At 43.0% G+C, this 17,021-nt stretch overlaps 1 protein-coding gene across 1 annotated transcript; it reads right to left on the bottom strand.

Moving 5' to 3' along the window:
• Window positions 1-176: 176 nt before the first annotated feature.
• MRPL19 (mitochondrial ribosomal protein L19) lies at window positions 177-5,102 on the bottom strand. Its single transcript, XM_015620817.3, has 6 exons — window positions 4,996-5,102; window positions 4,666-4,777; window positions 2,914-3,032; window positions 2,230-2,364; window positions 1,263-1,444; window positions 177-515 (listed from the first exon to the last, which is right to left on the bottom strand). Exons 1-6 carry the CDS (start codon window positions 5,051-5,053, stop codon window positions 300-302), a joined length of 822 nt encoding a protein of 273 aa, XP_015476303.1. The 5' UTR covers window positions 5,054-5,102; the 3' UTR covers window positions 177-299.
• Between the last annotated feature and the right edge of the window lie 11,919 nt (window positions 5,103-17,021).

Consider the following 17,021-nt stretch of genomic DNA (forward strand, 5'->3'; position numbering starts at 1 on the left):
TCTCAACACAGCTTGTCTCTAGCACCAGCCTTGTGCTATGACAAAAATGTAATTGATGTTCTATCACAATTTAGCTCTTTAGATGTTTGTTTCTGGAAGAAAGATTCCTTGTAATGACTTGGAAGCATCAGAAGGGCAGTGGACCCTTGAACCACAGAAATCTGTTCACGCCAAAATCTGGAAAGGTTAACTTTATTTTTACTTTGTCCATGTATATACAAAACTTGACAATATCATCCATACTGTTGTAAACTAAAAATACTAATTTTCTCAGGAATTCTAGACTGCAGAAAACATTATTATTTTTCAAGTTCTTCACTCAGTTCCTTCCGAATCTTTTTCTCTATTTTTGAAGTATCATATTCTCTCAGCATGTCAAACTCCAGCCATGGCTGGCTCCACTTCTGTGCTGCTTTCATTTTATGTTCTGGTAGCTCAAACTTGATTCCTTTTATATTGTATTTGGGTCTTTCCCACCGTTTTGACCACGGTTTAGGCTTCATTCGTACCTGCAGCTAGAGTGAAAGATTAAAAAATTAAAAAAAAAAACCAAAATAAGAGAAGGGTATTAAGGAATTACATTTTTGACTGTGATCTTAGTAAAAGGTGACAACTGCTGCTCTAACAGGAGGAAAGTAAGACAAAACTAACCAATCTGTGTGTTTAGTAGTTACTACTTTATGATTATCATAATACCTTGTAAAACTTTTTAATTAACACTGCCTCAATTTATTGCAGAGTCCTTAACTGAAACATAAATTGAAGCTAACTCATCTTTTGTAGTTTTGCTCCTTATTAAAAAACCACAAAAGTAGCATGAGAGGAAAGGGATGAATCATCATACTGAGCTTCTACCCAATGCTCTGGCAGGGTGTGATGGTTTCTGGATCTTCCCTGAGATACAGATTTTAGGTGAATCTTCCATCTTTCTTACCTTGTTTCTTGACACCAACCACTCCTGAATCAGTTACCACATTAACAATAACTTTCCTGTAAGAAAAGCTTTCCCCTCTGCACAGTTCTACAGAGGAATGTGGAGGCAGCTCCTCTTTGTGTGTCTTCAAAATTAACTCCAGAGGATGGTAGGTGTTTACATTCTCACCATTCTTTCATTATAATGGCACAAAGACTTGCCTGATTTTACCTACTTTTGTCACCCTGGTAACTGATGTAGCAAAGATCTGCTACAGTTTGCCAGGATAAGTCATAAATGGAAGTTGTAAATAATCCCGTGCTTTTCCTCTGAAAGACAAGGCTCCTACCTTGTTCACAGGAATTTCCTCTTGGGCCATACGAGACACAGGTTTCATATTGACATCGAAAGTGCTGTACTCAGGGAGGGCATCTCGCAGGTACATCAGGTTCTCATCCAGCCTCTTCTCCAGCTTCAGCACCTCGATCGCCTGGATTCGAGGACTGTACAGTTCATAACAGATTTCAACCCCTTAAAGACAGAAAGCCTGGTTTAGTGAACCAAGTTCAGGAGAAATACGAACACCCAAGCAGCATTGCTTCAGTTATACATTCCTGTATCATTGCAGACTGCTTTTTAGTCTTCAGAGCACTACAGTGCTGTGTTGACTTCTGATTACACTCATGTACTGTCTCTGCAATTTCTCTGTAAATCAAATCTTTGATACAGAGGGGCTTAAGAGACTTGAATGGCTCCAATTCAAGGAAGATGAGCTTGGGTTTTAAACTTTATTTCCATTTGGTTACAATGGCTGTTGGTACATCTCAGGGTAGGTGAGACACTCACCCCTTTCATTTTTGCGCTCAGAACTCCACTATTTGCACTGCCCCTGATTTTGTCATAATCCAGAATATGAATGTGTGATAAAACTCTTCTAATCTGCTGCTTGTTAAAAGACTTAACACCTACATCCCCAGTTCATGAAAACACACGTTTTATAATACCAATTATAAATATAAATATATATATATACCAACTGGGCTGGTATTTTCATGGCAAGAGACAGCCCAGGCTCTGACATAAGTACAACTGTCACAGATTATCTAAAAATTACTGTGCAGTTCCATGCCTTCAAGTACAGAGCACATGAACATTTCTGTGTACACAGCTTTAAACTTGCACAGTTTAGCAGTCTAACAGGCAGACACATACTTTCACTTCAATCTGCTGTTTCCCTCCCCACAGATTAAATTTCTACAACGTAACACATTTTTTACTGAACACTTGCAGCATAATTACCACAGCTGAAACCCCACCTTGGTCTTCTATGACATTCCGAAGGACAAAGGTAGCACCGAGTCCTTTCCCACCCCTCTGAATGCAGATCCCAACAAACCGGTTGGATTTGTCACTGGCATAGGGATTCGCAGTCGTCACAGCAAGTACACTGCCTGCCAAAAAAAATGGATTAAAATAAACAGCCTGTCCCAGTTAATATGTACCAAAATGTGGGAAGAGTCAGGCAAAGTGCATCTATTCAGGTGCATTTTGAAAATACTTTTGTTTTCCATCAAAACTGCCAGAAACAGAAAAAACTCCTAACGTGACCTGAATTAATGTAAGTTGAAGTGATACTGCAGGTTAACTGCAAACTTTCTTCATCTTTATTTTCATTCTCTTCCCTATCCAAATTGAATACAATTAATGTATTTTTTTTTCTTTAGCTCTACTGGTAAACCATATGCTGAAATGCCAGGATTGAAAAAAATTCCACATAAGGAACACGTTAGAATTACTCTTTAATGAAGTAGGATGTAAATATGAGATTAAAATAAGGAAGTATTATAGAAATAACACTAACATATAGAAATGCATCTTAGTTAATCTAACACACCTGACACTTTATGTTTTATGCTGTTCTACATATGACCACACTTTCTAACACCCCACACAATGTGAAATACAGACAGAATAATGAACATTTTAGTGCAGACACTGACCAACATAGAATTCTGGGATGTTGAACACTTTTCTTCTCTGTATCATATCCTTTCTTTCCATATAGTATTTAAGAGGATCTGTTCTCCCTCTGGGAGGAATAAATTCAGGGCTCAGGAATCTGTAAGAAAAGCCAAACTTTTAGAAGTATGAAACAAAAGCATTTGTATAAAAAATATGAGACAATTCCAAGTATTTGGCCTTAGAATTACCAGCTGTTGCCTTTTCAGAGATATAAACTGCAGTCTATGAAGTCACCAATTTTATTTAATGGTTTTTGTTATCTAAAAGGAATTTTTGGGGTTTTGATGTTTGTTTTGAAATTTTATGTGGCTTTTTTGTTGTTTTTTTGTTGTTCTTTTTAACAGATTTTTTCCCAAACCACAAATACATGTCTCAGAGGAGCTGACTGAAAGAGGACAGTTCAGTTAGTGCTGTCACAACTTAGAAACAGGTTATTTAACTGTTTAATTGAAACTCCCACAACAGAACACTTACTATTTGTTGACTTTTTAGTAACAATAATGGAAGAATGTATTTGCAGTTTTCACAAACTGATCTTACAGGACACACCACATAAATGTCCTTTTCTGTTACAGAAGCTTAAATGAACTGGTAAAACTATTTTTCTGCTACAAAAAAATTAAACCATGCTAAAGAATTTCCCCATGGCCTGGACCTCAGTTATCTGACTGCTGAATTAAGTGCACATTTCCTGACATGGATGGGCTTGAGCTGAGAACCATTTCCTACAGATATTTGGATGTGCTCACTCTGGTTTGGATGACAAGACCACCTGGCCTCAGAGTGGATGGATGAAGTTGCACGGATTCATCTTAGAAGTCCTGGATCTGGCCAGGAGAGAAGTGCCCAACAGAGAGGAGGACAAATACAAATCTGCCCAACAAACCTTATGGGGGCTGTGGGGGCAACAGAGGTTCTGGCTGGTGCTGCTGCCCATGGACAGCCCCACAGGCAGCAAACAACACCAAACCTCATGATCTTCAAAGTGAGGTTTTTTGGAGGGGGCAGATGAACAAGACACTACCACCACTCTTCTTCCCAACACAGTGCTGCAATTTGAACCACAGGGTCATTTAAAGCGGTGCAAATTTGGTTTAAAACCCAGGGAGGCTGTGGATGCCCCAGTCCTGGAAGTGTTCACCAACAGGCTGGATGGGAGTTGGACCAACCTGGTCTAGTGGGAGGTGTCCCTGCCCATGGCAGGGGGCTTGGAATGAGATGATCTTTAGTTCCCTTCCAACCAGACCATTCTGTGATTCCATGAAATGGGTTGAGGTGACATCAAAAATACCCAGAATGAGACATCTCATGAAGGCTACCAGAGACATCAGGTCCATGTCACAACCAGTGATGCACGTGCTCACAACTGACCTTGAGTTCCAAGGTAAAGGCAGACGCAGGACCTGCGTCCATGTCACTCCTGGCATGCTTAAAGAGATGCCTTTAACTAGAGATGCCTTTAACAGACATAATCTCCCACCTTAACCCCAAATTTACAAAAGTACTTGCTTTTCTACATTTTTTCATGTTTCACTGCTTTCAGAAACTGCAGAAACAGTATTTTAAAGTGTTTTGAACGTATTTCAACAAAAATGGTCCTTGCTAGAATTCTAAAAACTTTTATTTTATTTTTTTTTTCCTTTGGTGTAATAATGCTTTGACTCTTTAAGTAAGTGCTCACACAGTGACCAGCCTGAGCACTGCCCAGGTGAGCCGTGGGACACCCTCACCTCCTCTCCTCCTTCTGCGTCTTCCTGTCAATAATGACGGGCTTCGGAGGCGGCTGGAATTTCGGTGGCTTTCCATCGCTGCTCACTCGATACCCCGATAGAGAAAAACACCCTGTAAAATACAAAACAACGTTTGAAACACCCGTGATTTCAAAATGAACCGCCCCCATCAAAGCAGGACACGGCACCACAGCCCTCCCGCCAGGCCAGGGAGGGCAGGAGCCTCCTGCCCCCTGCTCTGTGGGGCAGGGAGGGCAGGAGGAGGGCACCGGGCAGGGGGGAGGCTCGGGCGTGCCCAGGGGTGAGGGCGGGGGTCCGGGCGGTGCTCACGGCCGGGTAGGGCGATGGCGGCGCCCCTCGGCAGCAGTCTCCCACAGGCGGCCGCCATGGCGGCTGCGGCGCGGCCGCTACGGCGAGCGCGGGGGGACAAAGCGCGGCGGGACGGAGCGCGGAGGCGGTGCCGCCTCACGGGGCGGTGGTAAACTGGAACAGGTTTAGGTTGGATTTTAGTAAGAAATTCCTCTGTGTGAGTGTGGTGAGGCACTGGAACAGGCTGCCTGGAGGGGCTGTGGGCTTTCCATCCCTGGAAGTGTTCAAGGCCGGGTTGGATGGAGCTGGTTTAGTGGGAGGTGTCCCTGCTCCACGGCAGGGGGCTGGAAGGCACATTAAATACCCTCCCATTTCAAACTGCTCTGTGATTTAAGGATGAAGGGAAACAAAACGGCCTATTTCACCTCCACCCCTCAGGGCGATTTCAGGTGTGGCAGGAGGCCGGGGTCCCAAAGCAGGGGACGGGCCGGTGGTGCCGGGGGATGCGGCCCTGGGGCTGCCGGTGCCTCCCCGGGCCCTCAGCGGCGGCGGCACACTCGTGCTCCGTGCGCATCCCAGGGACCCGCCACAGCTTAGGAATTCCGGCTTTGCCACGTGAAAGTGGTGGTATGATTCCCAGAAACCCTCTTCTGTGTGTCTTCGTGATAAAAAATACTCAACTAAAATTTTTTTTCGAGGCCGTTGTTATCTCTGTCCATAATTCAGATAGCCCTCAGTCCCAGTGCTTTTCACCAAGATTAGTTTAGAAATTATTATATGCAAAAGTACTGTTGAGGTACTGTTAATATGTTTGTGTCAGTCAGGTTTCCTTGGCCATCAGTCTGGATTCAATTAGTGGCTACAGAGGCAGGAGGAAGGTGAATTTTAAATGCAGGTCTATAAATAACACCCTGCTGTTTAAACTTTGCAGAGATTAATTTCAAAATATCCCTGACCTCGTGAACTAATTAGATCCATCACGTTGCCTGTGATGTTCCCCCAACCCCTTTTATTGGTTGCAGATGACTGCCCAAGCCCGCACATTAACAAGAGAAATTTCCTAGTTTGTGATCTGGTGCTTGGCTTCTCAGCTGTGCTTTAGGAGACGATAAGGTGTGCAGAAGGCAAGTCACAGTTTTTCTGTGATCTGCGATTGAGTTAATAAACAGGACATGGATGGGACAGAAGAGGGCACTCTGATCCTGAAAATACAAAACAATCGCCACCAGCACTGAGCACACCACTCCTTCTCAAGATTAATCTATTTTAATGTTCTTATCCCTTATGTAAGCACTATTAAAAAGGTAGAATAATATTTTTCAGGGGGTGAGGAATTATCATGTAGGGCTAATTCCAATAAATTAATGATGATCGAGGAGATAATAAAATAGCTGTAAGGAGATGTATGGGCTATGACTTGGAAAACTGCAGATTTGTAGCTCACAACTGTCTTTAAAGAAGAGAATTGCATGTTTCAGTGTTAGGGAGCCACTTTTAACTCTCTGACTGACCACTTTTGATTTCAGGCTAGCAAAACCATTTTGATGGGCTGGAACTGCCCTGAGCTCAGGGTTCAAGAGAACTGTATTTCCCTTGAGGTGCCCTGCAGGGCCCAGAAACTTGCTCCTGTGTATTTCCCAGTTCCTGTGGGTTTTTGAAGCACGCTGGCATCAAGACACTGGACCATGTGTTGTTTGGTCTCTTTTTCAGGAACAGCTTTCTTGAGCTTGAAATACAGTGTCAAGACACTCACCTTGAGTTTCTTCATCCTGTCACATCAGACAGAGTAGGAGAAGAGCTCCTCCCTGCTCTTCTTGCCTATATATCAAAATCTATAAAAATAGGGATTGCTTTACAATCACTGGAATAGGGTGAGGTTCATAAATGAAAAGCATCACTGTTCTCAGGTGGCATAACAAAGGAGGGCAACAAAGATAGTGAAGGGCCTTGGGGGGAAGCCATATGAGGAGTGGCTGAGGGCACTTGTCTTGTGCAGCCTGGAAGAGACTGAGGGGAGACCTCATTGCAGTTACAGCATCCTGGGGAGGAGAGAGGAGAGGCAGACGTGGGTGTCTTCTCTGTGGTGACCAGTGATAAGACCTGAGGGAATGGCCTGAAGTTGTGTCAGGGAAGTTTTAGGTTGGATGTTAGAAAAAGGTTTTTCACCCAGAGAGTGGCTGGGCACTGGAACAGGCTTCCCAGGGAAGCGGTCACAGCAGCAGCCTGACAGAGTTCAAGAAGTGTTTGGGCAATGCTCTCAGGCACATCTCAGACTTGATGATCCTTGAGGGTCCCTTCCAACTCAGCTTATTCTGTGAATAAACAGACTTTAGTACTTCTCTGAATTAATTCTGACTGAGTTGAGCATATTTCTAGTCCCTCCCGTGCAATCCTGGGGAAGCTCACTTATGGTTCCTTACTACCTAAATCTGAGTTTCTTTGGGAAGAAAAGCAGGACAGGTAGAAAATAGTGCTTAGCCTGATCCTCTCATCTGTGGGAATAGGATGGGGCCAAGGTCTTCCATTAAATGTCATCCTTCATGCTAGTATCTTTGATGTCTCCTCCCTTATTTTAACACCCTTCTTGAGGAATTTGTTTTCAAACTGAACTTGGCAGCAATGCTCATAGTCACCCCAAACACCCTCAGTTATCCAGCTGGACAAACTGCCACCTCCAGCCTATTTCAAACCCAGATCTCTTTTGACATCAGCATTTCAGTGTTTTCCTCCCTTGATGTGTCATTGCAGAGGTATCAATAATATCAACAGATTCTCCCTCAGGTCAGAAGTACAACTGATCCCTCTTTGCACTTCCTTGCTAAAGATTTCACTGAAAAATGGTCCTGCTCATTAGAGGAAAAAAGGCCAATGTTTAAGGAGGAAGGAGACCTTGTGTTTTGCTCCTCGCTTTCTCTGTCATTCTGAGCCATTCATTTTTGATTTCTGTGCTTTAACTCAGCTTTGTTGAAACAAAGCCTGACGAATAGACCTTCTCAGACCATGGCTGCATTTGGAAGGTAAGGAAGGGGTGCACATTTCTGGTGTGGAGATGTACTGGCCTGGGCTGACCTGCTTACCTGGATTTAACCTGCTTATGTCCCCAGGAATGCAGTGCCTCAGACCCAGCACCAGCAGGACCAGGGCTGTCAGTATCACCTTCCAAAACAGTCTGCGTTGCAGTCTGAAATCCCAGGGATTGCTTCTGAGCACCTGAAGCCACGTTGCAGCAGCCCCAACACAGCTGTCTGTGGCCTGCCAGAGGGTGTGAAGAAGGGAGTGAATTTTCATGTTGCCCAAGGGAACATGGATTTTTTTTATAGGAAACACAGAAAAAAGTGGTAACACCTGCTGTTATTATTACTGTGTCTCTAAACAAAAAGAGATATCTGTGAGAGGCTAAGCTGCTCTGGAGATATGGTTTGTTGTCTATTAGGGGTTGAGAAGAGGCAGATGGATGTCCCCATATTACAGAAATAATGGGACTGGCTCTCAGAGGGCCTCTCTACCTCCTCTTATAGCTGAATTGTGCCCTTTTCAAAACACCTGTCAAGCTGTTCATAGCTGCTGTAGCCCCAGCAGTGGCTGGTGGAGCTGACATAGCTCCTTCCAGAGTGTCCAGAGGTATCTGAATTCTTCAGATTCTCTTGCAAACCTGTGTCAGCAGAGACACAAGGCTATGCCTGGATTCCTCTTTGTCCTGTTTATCCCAGGTACTAAAGCAGCTACTATAAACTACTCTGGAAAGGTTTTATTAGAACCTTTAAACAGTCTGATGTCAGTTCTAGTCTTTCTGGATTCTTCCCTTCAATGAGACATGAGTTGTTGTTCAACTTAAGGTGAGTTGACCTAGCTGAAAATAATCAGAGAAATCCCAGAATGTTTCTTAAAATGACCTCAGGTTCCAGACCCTTCTGGTAGAGCAGCTGATCATTAAGGTGGCCATCAACCATCCACAATTACATTTTTTACCTTACTGTAGAGCAAGCAAAGAGGAGAGAGAGAGCTGTTCTTCAGACACAGCGTCCCAGCACTGAGCTCAGGAAAGCGATGGACTGGAAAATCTTCCTCTTGTTCTGTCAAAACAGCCCCGGGTCTCGGTTGTTTTGGAGCGTGCATCCTGCTGGAGCCACACGCAGTTAACCCTGCCAGGCCAGGGCATGTTCTCCCCTCTGTGCAGCGCTGGGAAAGTGGTCACATCTGCTCCTCTGAGCCTGGGGCTTCCAGAGGGCCTCTGGCAGTGGGCACGGCTTCCGTGGCACATCACTGCCGTGTTCATGCACACCTATGCTCTTCCATTTCCTTTTCCCTTTGTTGTGTTCCAGCCCTGGAGGGTAAATTGTTACTATATAACCTGTATGGGAGAATAAAAAAACAGTGTGCAAATGATTTCTGTCAGGGTGCAGGGGATATATGAAATGTGAACTGGTCTGTTGGTGGCTTTGCTAGTGCCTCAGTAGATTCTGGCTCTATGTTCAGAGTCAGAAGTGTCTTTAAATTCCTCTTGGAATTTGTGATGTTTTCAGATCATTGAGAATTTGACTGCATGGCTTTGTAGTTTTTCTTGGGTCTTTTGCTCTTGATAATGTCTCCCCACTCCTCTTGATTATGACCCCACTCAAAATTCAGTTTCATCTGGGATGTGTGGCACCTTTACAGGTTACGGAAGGGACAACACTGGCTGAACTCAGTATTTATAAAACATTTGATTCTCCTAATTTTCTGATTTAGTAAGAAATTTTAAAGAGGAATTGTGTCTAATATGGATACCAATATTAAAATCAATCCAATAATATGTGTAGAAGACAAGTATATAATTGCTTTAGAGGTTAAAAGAATGAGATGTTATGAGTTTGGAGAGTTATGAGGAGTGTGTGACAAAGATTAAGTTCAGCAAATGATGCCAGAGGTCTTTTCCTTAGGCAGTAAATTCTTCTTGAGTCCTGTATGGGTCCAGATGCCAAGGGGTGTCCTTGCCTCTGAGCTTCTGTAGTCTGAGTGATGGAGGCTGAGTTCAGGAGCCATTTTACAGGAAGCTGCCTCAGAAACACCATTAAATAGATAACTCATTGATTAATCCAGGCAGCTCCTTCAGTACTTAAACTGATATATCTTGGGTTGGGAGCATCTACCTCATTCCAGAAATTGGAGGTCTTGTGCTTCAGAAACAGTCTGGAACACCTTGAGAGCCTAAAGAGACCACTGATGTCCCCCTCCTGTTTCCTGAGATGCTAAAAAAAGCTCCAATTGAAATTGATTATAAAAGAAATCCCATTAATCTTGAAAAGCAAGTGTAATCTAAAGACTGATGGGTGAACTCTCAGGTACCTTTACATTTCATAGAGTCAATATTTGTTCTTTCTCCATTTATAACCCCATTACTCTCTCTAGGTGGGCAGGAGATTTCAAGGGGGACCATTTGTTTTTCTTGATTAATGCATTAATCCTGGTGGTTTGTCATAGTAAATTATATCTACTATCTCAACCTCCATATGCAGGAGGAAAAGCAAGTAAAAATTTATGGTCAAATTGCTTGAAGTCATGGCTTCTCATTATTTTTAACAAAACCAATCAACTTATTCTCTTCATTATTGTGTGACTAGTGACTAACCTGAAGAGAAAATGTCTCTTATATCTTTTGTTGTAAAAGCCCTTTAGAAATCATAACATTATTTTCCACTGCACTGGGTAGGTTGTGTGAAGTACTATTGTGTGAAAATAGGTTGGAGAGAGAAACTGCTGCTTTGTGTTATGTCTCACTTTGCTTCCCTCTGGACTCACAGAAAGGCTTTCACCTGAGAACTGGTCTTTACAAGCTTCGAGTCTCTGCCTCTTCCACCACAGAAGCAGCAGCAGCAGCAGCAGCTCTGGACACTGGCTCCCTAAGACAGCTGAAGAAGCTCTCAGCCCTCCTTTTTATTCACAGCACCATTTGTGGCAATCTTCTTTGGGTGAAAACCAAACTGCCTCAAATCAGACTCCTTTTCATGGATAAAGCTGCTTTTCCTCTACTGTCAGAAGGTACATTTTGCAGAAGGAACATTAGGTGGAGATGAGCTGGTGTGCTGGCTCAGGATAGATTCAGTGAACTGGAAAAAAGTTGTTTTACCTTTCACTGTGAGAAGGAGAAGGGAATTTGACTATTTATGCATGTCCAAGATGGACAGTGAAAGCAAGTGAAGCAAGAAATTACCAGCAGTGTAGTAATAAATAGAAGAGATTCTCCATGGACAACAATACCTGAGATTGAGAATGACCAGGGAAGGGCTGTGCATGAAACAGCACCCAGGGGATAAGTGCAGGGCAGGGCAGAGCACAGAACCAGAGTGTTGGGCAGGGAAAGGCTGGGAGGGTGGTGCTGGCTTCTCAGTCTTCACAAAGGGATAGTCCAGCAAAAATTGGGAAGGTTTTGGAATCCAAGTGCGTTCTCTTTCTGCCTCTGCTGAGGTGTTTCTGAGGTAAGTTACCTGTGTTAGAGAAGCCATTTTTTATACTTATTTTACGTAGTCTCTGGATGCATGCAACCACTAAGCTATGCCCATACCCACACAGCTCTGTACATAACACTGCTGTCAGACCAGGCAATGCCCAGCCTGAAGAACTCTGACATTTGCAAATTTCTTGTGTGACCCAGGTTCCCAGAGACAATGACTGCAGCCAAATTTCAGTATGAGCTTTCTGCAGTAGGAAGCATCTCTTGCCCTAGAGGCAAGTTAACTGGAGTTCCCTAATGATAGTGTTGTGGCTGCAGAGTGTGGAGATTTGACTGTCTTGGAATTCAGTGCACTTATAAATTCCTTGGGTTGTTTTAGATGACATAGTCCAGTGCTGTCTGCACTGCTCAGCACACCTGGACTTTCTCACTGGATAGTCTTTTGGGACCACTGTGAAAAAAAACCAGCTGGTGATATTATTGGCCTGAGTATTAAAATGCATGTGAAAGCATATGGTTACTCTTGAAACAGCCCTCTCAAATGGAAAAGATTTAAAAGAGGGAAGGAAAATGTATGTTTAAGTACATGTGAAAGGAGAACACAAATCTGTTCTTGCAAATGGTAGATGTTGTCCACTGTTGAATTTGCACTAATGTCAGAGAAATTACACTTGGGATTAATTTTCCCCATTCAGCAGAAAAGCATTTCCTCTGATTCCCTTTGATTTTTTACCAGTTTGTGATCTGTGAGCCAAAGGTTTTTTGTGTAATTTTCTGTCTGTACAAAATCAAGGGAAATACCCTCTGCTCCAGGGCAATGATGAATCTGAGGCGAAAGCTGATCTGTCCGAGTTATGTTGGAACCAGGGAAGCCAATAAGATTTTTTCACTGACTTCTCCAGATCAAACTTAAGCACAGACTATGCTGAATGCTCCTGAAGGAATGGCCTGTCCTACTGATCACTGTAAGTAGGAACACAAACACAAACCACCTGGGCTGTAGCTGTGCTGGAGTCTGGAGACTGCAGGATGTCCTGTCATTCCGGGCAGCTCTAATCAGGCTTGCCAGGGTAGCAGAAGGAGAAGATGCTGTAGCACTGGCAGACAGTCTGCTCTGGGGTTATTTTTTCATTTCTCAGCCCATGCTGAGAACTGTCTCTCTGTGTCTTCACCAAGGATATTACAAACTCCTGAAACACTCTTGGGTCTCTTAGAACATCTAGTTGTGGTCATGCTATCAAACTCCAAACCATGATTCCCTCTGCCTATCGGGAATGGCCAAAGTTCCTGCCAGCTCCCAAGCCATGCTCTGAAATATTCTGGATGCTGGGTGGCCTGGATCAAAAGTGAATCAAGGACTAGTCCAGAATGTGAGAGGCAGTTCCTGTGTTCAGACCTTTATGTGGTTTGGACTATTACTATAGGGGTGGATTTTATGAAAAGGCTTTGTGACAATGCCTGGAAAAAATCCTTTTTATGGAAAAGGTCTCTGGCAAAAAAAAAAAGGCTTTTGCAGTGTAAGTTACAACGGTAGTTTCTGTAAGGATGGGCTGTGTGTAGAGGATGTGTGCCCATGAGGGACAGAAGAACCTGGGGGAATGCTGAAGGACTCTCTTGTTGTCCTGCATGCTACTGCCTTTGTATGCCCTCAGAGGTTTGAGATAGGCCCAAATTCAGGTGTCAAATTCAGCCTCTCATCTAAGAAGCACTCCCAGAGAGCTATTGAATATACTAATGGAAAGATAGTGGTGGAAAATACTAAAGCCAGTACCTACCATCATCCAATTAATGGAGAAATCTACCCAAAAAAGCTGTTAGAAGAGGACTTATGTGTCAGGTCAGGTGCAGAACAGTTTCACTTTACAGATATCAGAAGACAGTGCAGGTCCTGAAGGTCTCAGTAAACTTGTCTCTTTAAACCTTTATGTATTGCAGTGTAGTACAAAGATCAAGATGATTCCAAATTCCACTGTAGTTCTAATACAGTGATCAACACCGTATATGTGTAGATGTATTATGTATATAACACATGAGAACATCCTGTGCAAAAGGTACCAACTAAACCCAACTGGATATTCCAATCCCAGAAAAATCACCAGGTTGCACAGTATTTTCTAACCAGGAACATGGTACCATTGTAATAAGGAGAATGCCAACTGAGGGAGGTTCCAACACCAGTTACTTGGTGAGACATGAGGAGAAAGTTTTCAGCTTTTTTGTGGATCACTTTTTAGTCTCCAAATATTTTACTTCTGATATTTTCATGCATTGGAAGATTTTGCACCACTTTGTTCAGTGCTTCCCAATGTTTCAGTGGAATAAGTGCATCACCAGGGACTTTTACTCTACACAGAATTTGATTGAAGCACTACCCCCACTTGAAAGCTGTCCCAGTATGGAGTAAAGTCCTCCAGGTTTTCTGTTCGTTTTGTAAACTGAAGTGATTGAGTGACACAAAATGTGGAAACTTCAAAGGCTTTTCAGTTTGCATATTCTGCACAGCTGTTGTTTAGCATTGAATATGGAGAGAGAGGAGGATTTTACTTGTGAGATACTTGGTGTTGTATTGCAAAACTGCATTATGTGAAGTCCTCTGCCTTTAAATTGATGAAAGCAAACAGTGCTTACTTCCATGAGTAACCCCATCTGTTTCCATAAGACACTGCTAGGGGAAAGATTAAAAAAAAAGGAAACAAGGAGTTGTACTCTCTTGGGAAACTTTGCTATTTTATATCAAAGCTCTGACTACCCAGTATATATTTTTGTAGGTATATATGCACATATACTTTGTTATTAATTTATATTCATTTGGAAGGAATGTGGCCAGGTGGAAAGAGCTCTGGCTGGACTTAAAAAGTATTTAATATTTTCTTATCTCTGTCATTTTCTCCTGGCTGACATTGAGAGAGTAGTGACCTCAAAATTATGACTGCTCTTTGTCCATGTGTGAAGTGGCAGAATGCAACAGGGCCTTTTGGAGAGTGCTTTGAGACCTTATGGAAAAAACAGTTAGAAGTGAATAATGTTGCTAGGGTTAGAAAGAAAGACTAGTCTTGGAAAGTTTGTACTAATAAATCCACTTGTGACTGTGTAAACAAGCAGGGTTTCAATCCTACAAGTGGTTCTCTAGCTGAGAGTTATTCCTGGTCCAGCTCTTCTACTGACCAGTCTTTGGCTGTTGAGGACTTAATCAGCAAGGAAGAGGTTAATGGTGCCGGGTCAGTAAAAAATAGGAAAGCATTACCAAAAATCAGCCCTGGAAGGAAGCAAGATTAGCAGAGCATTAAACTGGGAATCATCCTTACTGGGTCCACTCCTGATTACCATTTATGAGCTGGGTAATGTGGGTAATGGGGTCACAAAACTGAATGACAAATTATTTCCTTTCTCAGTGCCTCAGTTTCTCCAGTTGCAGTTGTACTTAACTGTATTTGGGAATTTGCATGGATGTTTCAGATATTATAGTTTTATGTGCAGCAGAAGGAGAGAATCTGAAAGAGAATGGCGTGGGAGAAGAGAAAAATGCACTTAAGTAACATTGTCGAAGGGGAGGACTGAAGTACAGTTGTTAAGCACCTTAGATACAGTGAGACTTCTCCACAGTTAATCTGTGGAGGGAAACAGAGCAAATATCACTCCCCCAAGCTAAGATGTGGGACTGGACTGTGTCACTACTGGCCTATTCCCACTTCTGGGTGGCTTTGGGGACGAGGGATTCAAGAGAATGTGTATCATTATATGTGTTATTGCCTATCCCCAGAGATGTATTTGAAGGCATGGATGATTTCAAGGGCTGTTACTTGGTGTTGCCTTGATTCATGTTTACCCCATGAGACTGTGCATGACAGACATCCTTTATCTGTGCTGCACTGGGACAGGTGGCCTCTTTGCCTTCCAAACACAGCTGATGTTCCCACATGCCCCAGGGAATAAGAGCATTATGGAGATGGGCTTTAACTGAATTGTCTGCTTCTCAAAGGTAATTTCTTTTCTTTTCTTTTCTTTTCTTTTCTTTTCTTTTCTTTTCTTTTCTTTTCTTTTCTTTTCTTTTCTTTTCTTTTCTTTTCTTTTCTTTTCTTNTTTTCTTTTCTTTTCTTTTCTTTTCTTTTCTTTTCTTTTCTTTTCTTTTCTTTTCTTTTCTTTTCTTTTCTTTTCTTTTCTTTTCTTTTCTTGTTGCTTTCTTCTTTCTTTTTGGAAGGCATCTGTACAGACTTAAAAACAATGACCTCAGAGGACAGGACACTGATGTAAACTTCCTCCCCTTTGGTTTGACTTTATTCACAATATACTAAAGGACTGCTCAAGCACGCTGCCCATGTTTAGCCTTAAACCCTTTGTCACCAGAACTTTTTTTTTTCCCCTTCCCCATATACTGAGTCGGCCAAACCTAATTACCCTTTAATCAGTAAAATCAACACCTGCTAACAGGGTGGGCTCTTTTCAGCAAATAGTGCTTCCCTTTTCCAGAGGCTGATAAATTTCCAGGGGTCCTATTGTTTCTTTGTCCTGCTGATAAGGAGCTTTGACTGATAATCTGGTAATGGGTACGGTTATCTCATGCCTGTAAGACAGCAGTGGTGAATCTTCCTCTTAGCAAGGGCAGCAGAACTAGGTGAGAGAATTATATATAGATGCCAGGAGTCAAATCTTCTGGTATTTTCTCTTTAAAACTTGGGTCAGCCTTGGAAAAATATGGGTCAGAGAGGTTTGGCAGGTGGGATTAAAGTATCAGGTGAAATAAAGAGCAAGGCAGCCTTTAGAAGTTCCTGGACTTCTGTCTTGCTTAAACAGTCCTCTGCAAAGAAAGTAAGGGGGCAGAATTGTCTGCAGAGAAGAGGGACTGGGGCGGGATTGTACAGAGCCTGTTGGACCTCAGGTTGTGTCTGTGCTCTTAGGGCAGCCCAGAGTCACCACTGTCCTTGAGGAGACTCATCTGCAGCTTCACTGGAGACCCTCAGTGTGTCAAGAGATGTTGTGGGAAGGAAGTGCTTAGGTGCAGGTCAGGCCAGAACAGCCTCTTGTTCCCGTGGTCATGAACAGCATTTGAGCCCAAACTCCAGATTTACCACACTGCTCTCATCCTCTGTGTGGCTGTTTGGAACTTGAGCAAGTGGCCCTATGGGCAGAAAGCAACCAGGGCCATGGGACTTACAGCTCCCTTTGGGGTCTGCTTCTAGTACACAGACCATCCCAGGATAGACTTCTGGTGGAAAAAGTTACTCTGGTATTCATGGCAGCACTCTTGAAAATGTCTTTCACATATAATCAGGCAGCCAGTCTGATATTCATCTGAGAACAGCTGAAACACTTTTGGAAATTTCAGAATAAGAAACTTTTTACAAGTTCACACAAATCTGAAAAAAACCCCGGTGCCCTCTGGGCTGAAGTTTCTTACACTTGTTTTTAGCTCTAGGATCAATGTGTTTGGAGAGTTTCACTTAATTCCATGTGGATGAACAGGACAGAGACATAAAAACCACTTGTGGTATTCCTTGTATGTTTCCACTGAGATTATTTTTGCTGGATAGGAGCTGCAACTTTGTTCAGCAGCTGTGTGTGAGCCTGGCCCCATCTCCCCTTGGCAGCCCCACAAAGTGCAGCTCCATAGGTTTGAATA

This window comes from Parus major, chromosome 3, assembly GCF_001522545.3.
Source record: "Parus major isolate Abel chromosome 3, Parus_major1.1, whole genome shotgun sequence".
Taxonomy (NCBI): Eukaryota; Metazoa; Chordata; class Aves; order Passeriformes; family Paridae; genus Parus; species Parus major.